This window comes from Octopus bimaculoides, chromosome 17 (assembly GCF_001194135.2).
Source record: "Octopus bimaculoides isolate UCB-OBI-ISO-001 chromosome 17, ASM119413v2, whole genome shotgun sequence".
NCBI lineage: Eukaryota > Metazoa > Mollusca > Cephalopoda > Octopoda > Octopodidae > Octopus > Octopus bimaculoides.
The window spans coordinates 7,760,086-7,765,709 of record NC_068997.1 but is presented as its reverse complement, the minus strand read 5'-3'; the positions used below and the strand labels follow the sequence as shown (position 1 = coordinate 7,765,709).

The 5,624-nt window shown below is 36.6% G+C and overlaps 1 protein-coding gene across 4 annotated transcripts in view; it reads left to right on the top strand.

The window, feature by feature from the left end:
• LOC106874041 (1-phosphatidylinositol 4,5-bisphosphate phosphodiesterase gamma-1) overlaps positions 1-5,624 on the top strand; it is a 145,441-nt gene that overhangs the window by 100,259 nt on the left and 39,558 nt on the right. For all 4 annotated transcript variants that reach the window (XM_052974028.1, XM_052974029.1, XM_052974027.1 and 1 more), the window contains exons 16-18: positions 459-529; positions 842-958; positions 1,949-2,118. In XM_052974028.1, coding sequence (XP_052829988.1) covers positions 459-529; positions 842-958; positions 1,949-2,118 — 358 coding nt within the window. The remainder of the gene's footprint in view (positions 1-458; positions 530-841; positions 959-1,948; positions 2,119-5,624) is intronic.

The following is a 5,624-nucleotide window of genomic DNA, read 5'->3' as shown; positions in this document are numbered from 1 at the left end:
CCCCCTCTAGCTTGTATCGTTTGCTGATGTATATCAATGAGGATGGAAGCAAAGACAAGGACAGTTGGGAAAAAATGTTGCTTTACAAATGATATTCCTCAACACATTTGCTTTGCATCAAGTTATAGACACTTCCTTGTCACTGTATCAGAAATATCATCACCCAGTGAGCGCCACATTGGAAATCTGTAATTAACCAAAGATTCTATTGTTTACCATTTCTGATATAAAAAATAATACACAGGTGTAAGTGTGGCCATACAGTTAACGAGCTTGCTTGCCAACCACTTCATTCCAGGTTCAGTCCCACTGCATGTCACTTTGTGCATACTGTTGCCCCAGGCTAACCACAGCCTTGTGACTGGATTTGATACATGGAAACTGAAAGAAGCCCATTGCATGTGTGTGTGTCAATTTACTGATAATATTACTTCCATTTTTTTGTGTTTCACTTGTAGATAACATTGACGCTGATCTGAGTAATTCTGTAAAGAATGGTATCATGTATCTTGAAGATTCCATAGATCATGTAAGTATCTTTATTATGCACGCTGTATATTAGTCTATAATTGTGTGTGTGTGTGTGTGTGTGTGTGTGTGTGTGTGTGTGTGTGTGTGTGTGTGTGTGTGTGTGTGTGTGTGTGTGTGTGTGTGTGTGTGTGTGTGTGTTAAAACAAGATCAATAAAATGAGTACCAGATTATACACTCTTTATGTCAATGTTTGAAGCCAGTAAAAAAAAACTGCAGAATGTATTTCATATTTATTAGAAATTTATGATTGACCATTCTATGTTGAATAAAATGTTCCATCTAGTGACCAAGCTTCTAAATTTTTTTCAGGTTTGGCATCCACATATATTTGTATTAACCACAACCAAATTGCTCTACGCTGAAGATCCATCAGCAGCAGAACAAGATGAAGACCAAGAGGATGAAGAGAACAGTTTATGTGCTGAGGTGAGATGGTTTAATTATATCTGCCAAACGTATCATTCAACTCTCTTTATTGGAATACTAATCAAATTTAGAGATTTTGAAATACAATTTTCGACAATGTAAGGCAGTAATAAAGACAGTGTTAAATTTCTCATATTGGCACAAAATCTCACATTTGTAGGTTACAGTAGATTATCAACAGTGGTTGGCGTTAGGAAGGGCATCCAGCTGTAGAAACTCTGCCAAATCAGATTGGAGCCTGGTGTAGCCACCTGGTCCACCAGTCCTCAACCAAATCGTCCAACCCATGCTAGCATGGAAAGCGGACGTTAAACGATGATGATGATATTACATATGATTGTGAGAAGACATAACAAAAGCATTGTGTATGTGTGTGTGTGTGTGTGTATCCATCTTTCCATCCATCTACCTGCCTACCTTGATAGATAGGGGTAAAGTAACTAGGGGATGATACAAAGGCAAGAGGGTATCATAGAAGGGGGATGAGCAAAAGATGATGACTTTGCTGGTATAAATGGCAGAAAGATCTGGATGAATGTCATATAATCTCATTCTCTGTCATGATTTCCACCTAAAGCACAGTTAATTAAATTTGCATGGGTGACTGAGTATTCCTCAGCACCACATAGTCTCAATCAATATGGTCCATTGTCATCTCCCTGGGAGATCAGTCTACCATTTTGTTCCATATCTTCCACTTCCATAGATTCCTTTGGCTGTTAAGCACTTCCTTATTCTATTTCATGCAGATTAGGTGAATGTTTTTAGGAAATTCTTGCCAATTCTTTGTTGATTTGGAGCATTTCTTTGCACGTATTCCATGAGGTGACTGCGTTTTGTGATATAAGAAAAGAAACATTTGATGAAAATCCCAAATAATGAAAATAATAATAAAATAGAAAATAAAAATACAAGATATAATGACAAAATAAAAACGTTTTCCTGTAATTTTTGTGACCATTTTTTTTCTGCTTTTTTTCACATCAACAGAACTGTTCTAGTGATGAGCTTCACTTTGGTGAAAAATGGTTCCATGGGAAACTGGAAGGTGGGCGGCACCGTGCTGAATGGTTACTACATCAATACAAGTCTTTAGGTGATGGCACATTTCTTGTTCGGGAAAGTGAAACTTTTATCGGAGATTTTTCCCTTTCATTTTTGTAAGTATTTCACTGTTGTATTATCGAGTTGTGCTTGAGAAAAAATTGCAATATTTTTGGAATATTAATCTGTTAATCTCTGCTTTGGAGGCGACTTTTATAATATTACCTTTCTACATTACCTTTCAATTAGTTTGACAATTGCCATTAGTTTGGATCTTGTTGATTACTATATACACAGGGACAGTATACATAACACACACACACGCAAAAACTCTCTTTCTCTCTCTCTTTCTCTTTCTCTTTCTCTCTCTCTTTCTCTCTCTTTCTATCTCTCTCTCTCTCTCTCTCTCGCTCTCTCTGCACATTGCTTTCTGTTATATTTCTCTGGAGTAGTAAATGCAGCTGGTCTTCATTTATTAAAGAAGCTTCCAGGAATGGCTGTGTGATTAAGAAATTTGCTTTGGCATTGGCCTCCGATGTTTGGCAAATCAGACGAGTGCCTGCTTCTATGTCTTCATTTGGTCTCACATTCACACCATCCAATTAACAATGTTTTCGTGCCACTCAAAGAGCATTTCACATAAATAAAAAGTCTGGTGCCATATTGGTTTGTACAATGTCTTGGAGTAAAATAACTTTACTTGAAATAAGTAAGAGTTGACATAACAAGCAAGGATGGTGCTGCCAATGACTTCCAGGAGTGAGATACCAGACAATGACAGACAAAAACCTAAAAGAAATGCTTTGTAGAAGTGAATATTGAAGTAGTTTTAATGTCGAATGGTGTTATCCTATTTCATAACATTATCTTATATTTCTGTTTGTTTTTGAGTTGTTTTTCAATGTGTATTTAAATTTTTTATTAATAATCTCTGCTTAATTTTTGGTGGTCTGTTAGAAATGGTATGTTTTTACTGAAAGATTTAAATTTCTGAATTTAAATCTTTCAGTAAAAACATAGTGATGGAACTAAATATTTTGTGAAGTAAATACCAATTAGATGGAACTAAATATTTTGTGAAGTAAATACCAATTATATATTGGAATTGATTCGTCTGACCATATCCTCCCCCCACCCTCACCTATAAATCTGTATCAATGTTGGGAATTATTTCTTCACTCGGATGGAGGTGTGGGGTGGATTGGAAGACTTACTCAAGCACCTCACTAAATGCTTTATCATATTGAGTTATGTCCCTTGGTTTGTATTATACTTCTTGGAATTGGTAAAACACCATTGAAGAACTAAGATCTGTACAACAGACTTTTCTCCCCACTCCAAGAAATTCCCATCTTTATGTAGATCTAACAAATCATTATTATTTCTTCCTGTAAATTTTTATTTCTTTATCCTATTGATTTTTTGAAAAATATTGTTCTTAAGAATCTCTACCAATTCTTTTTTAAAGAGTAATCACTCAGTTGCACTTTCATTTATCTTCCTTTTTACTCCTTCCGGACCGTTTTAGTCCCAACCCTAACCCCACTCTTCATCTTTTCTCCTCTCTTTCCCAAATCTTGCTCCTGCCAATATAACCTGATGTAAAATCTCTGTGAAATGACTTTCTCATTCCAATCATTGATTGCCATCCATTTCTACTGACCAATCTCCTGCTACGATTCCTTCTACCATCAGCCATTTGTCTTCAGACTCATTTACTCCTCTCATAACTATGCAATATGCTTCTTTTTAGCTTCCTCTTTTATATCACCATATTCTTGTGAACGACAAAGTCATTGGTTACCAACTGGTGACTCTCTAGGTTACAGTATGTTTAAAAGGCAAGAGGGATAAGGGAGCATCTGGTATTTGAGCAACTGAGCTTGAACAAATACCACAAGGTATTTTTATTTGAAAGCACTGTCCATTAGTATCCTCATCTACATTTACATTTATGTCAACATACCTTTGAAATAAGATACATTGTTCGCGCGTGCGCGTGCGCGTGCGCACGCACACACACACACACACACACACACACACACCCCTATGACAGGTCCCCTCACAGTTGATATTCATCAAATTCCCCTTTCAAGTTATGAACCTGAGGCTAGAGTAGAACTTATTTGACCAGTGGGTTGCAGTCTGAACCCATTTTGGTTCCGAAGTAACATTCACCATTTTGGTGCCCTCAAGATATAAGCAAGTGAATTTCTTTTACGTAAGCCTGTTGCTTTGTTTATTTGTGTGTGTGTGTGTGAGAGAGAGAGAGAGATGATTTTCTGATGAATCAATTGTTCAAACCAGGTTCAATTCTCAGATACAACCTGTTCTCTTATTATGCTGATGTCATCTTGAGAAAATAACATGTCGTAGTTTCCATTATACTTTGCAAAGTGTACAGGGTGAAGAAATATATGGAGAGCCATTTCCATGTCTTTGATAAAGGTATAATTTAGTTTTACCATGAAATTATGGTCAACAGTGGTTAAAATGCCAGGATTTCATGAAATTAGAGTAAGGGTTGCACTGATGTGTTTCATCATTGTTATAATTCATCAGGAGTCACTTGTATCTCTCTCTCTCCAGAGTCATTGACTCTAAGGTTCTTTGATTCTAACCCTTGCTTCCTTACTTGAAACTTCATCTCTAGTTCTGGGAGTGATTCAGCTATGAGAGCAAGGACATCAGCATAGAGGAGCTCCCAGAGACAGCCTGTCTTGAATTCTTCTGTTATTGCCTGGAGGACTATGATGAATAGGAGGGGGCTGAGGACTGATCTTTGGTGAACCCTTACTTCTACCCGGAATTCTTCACTATACTCATTGCCGACCCTCACCTTACTGACAGCATCCCTGTACAGCTCTTACTAACCACTCATCTATCCCTAGTTTCCGCATTGCCCACCAGATCAGGGATCAGGAGACCCTCTCAAAGCTTTCTCCATGTCAACAAAAGCCAAGCACAGAGGTTTATCTTTGACTAGGTATTTCTCCTGCAGTTGCCTTACCAGAAATATAGTATCAGTAGTGCTTTTTACCTGGCACAAAACCAAACTGCATCTCATCTAGGCTAACTCTCTCCTTAATTAGTTGGGCTATGACCCTCTCCGTGACCTTCATCACCTGATCCAGCAATCTCTGTGATCATCATCATCTGATCCAGCAAGGATTATTTAAGAGGTAGTACGAAAAAATATTTAGCTAGCATGGAAACACAGGAGGAAAAAGAAAACTAAGACTTTGGAGAGATTTCAATTTGGAAATTTCATGAAGAATTTAGGAGAAAAACTAAGGCTGAGAGAGAGAGATTACATATTGAAGAGACAATTTAAATAATTAATTTACGAAAGTACATATTAGTGATAATGCATGCTAGATCTATGAATGAATGAATGAAGCAATCAAAAAATCAAGGGAATATCTTAGAAGTGCTTAATGTGGGTGCCAATAATAACCAAACACTGGAATGAGCTGCATGAAAGTCTGGGAGGGGAACGTGTGATAGGTATTATATATATATATGTATATGTATATATATATATATATATATATATGTATATATATGTATATATGTATATATATATATATGTATATATGTATATATATATATATGTATATAT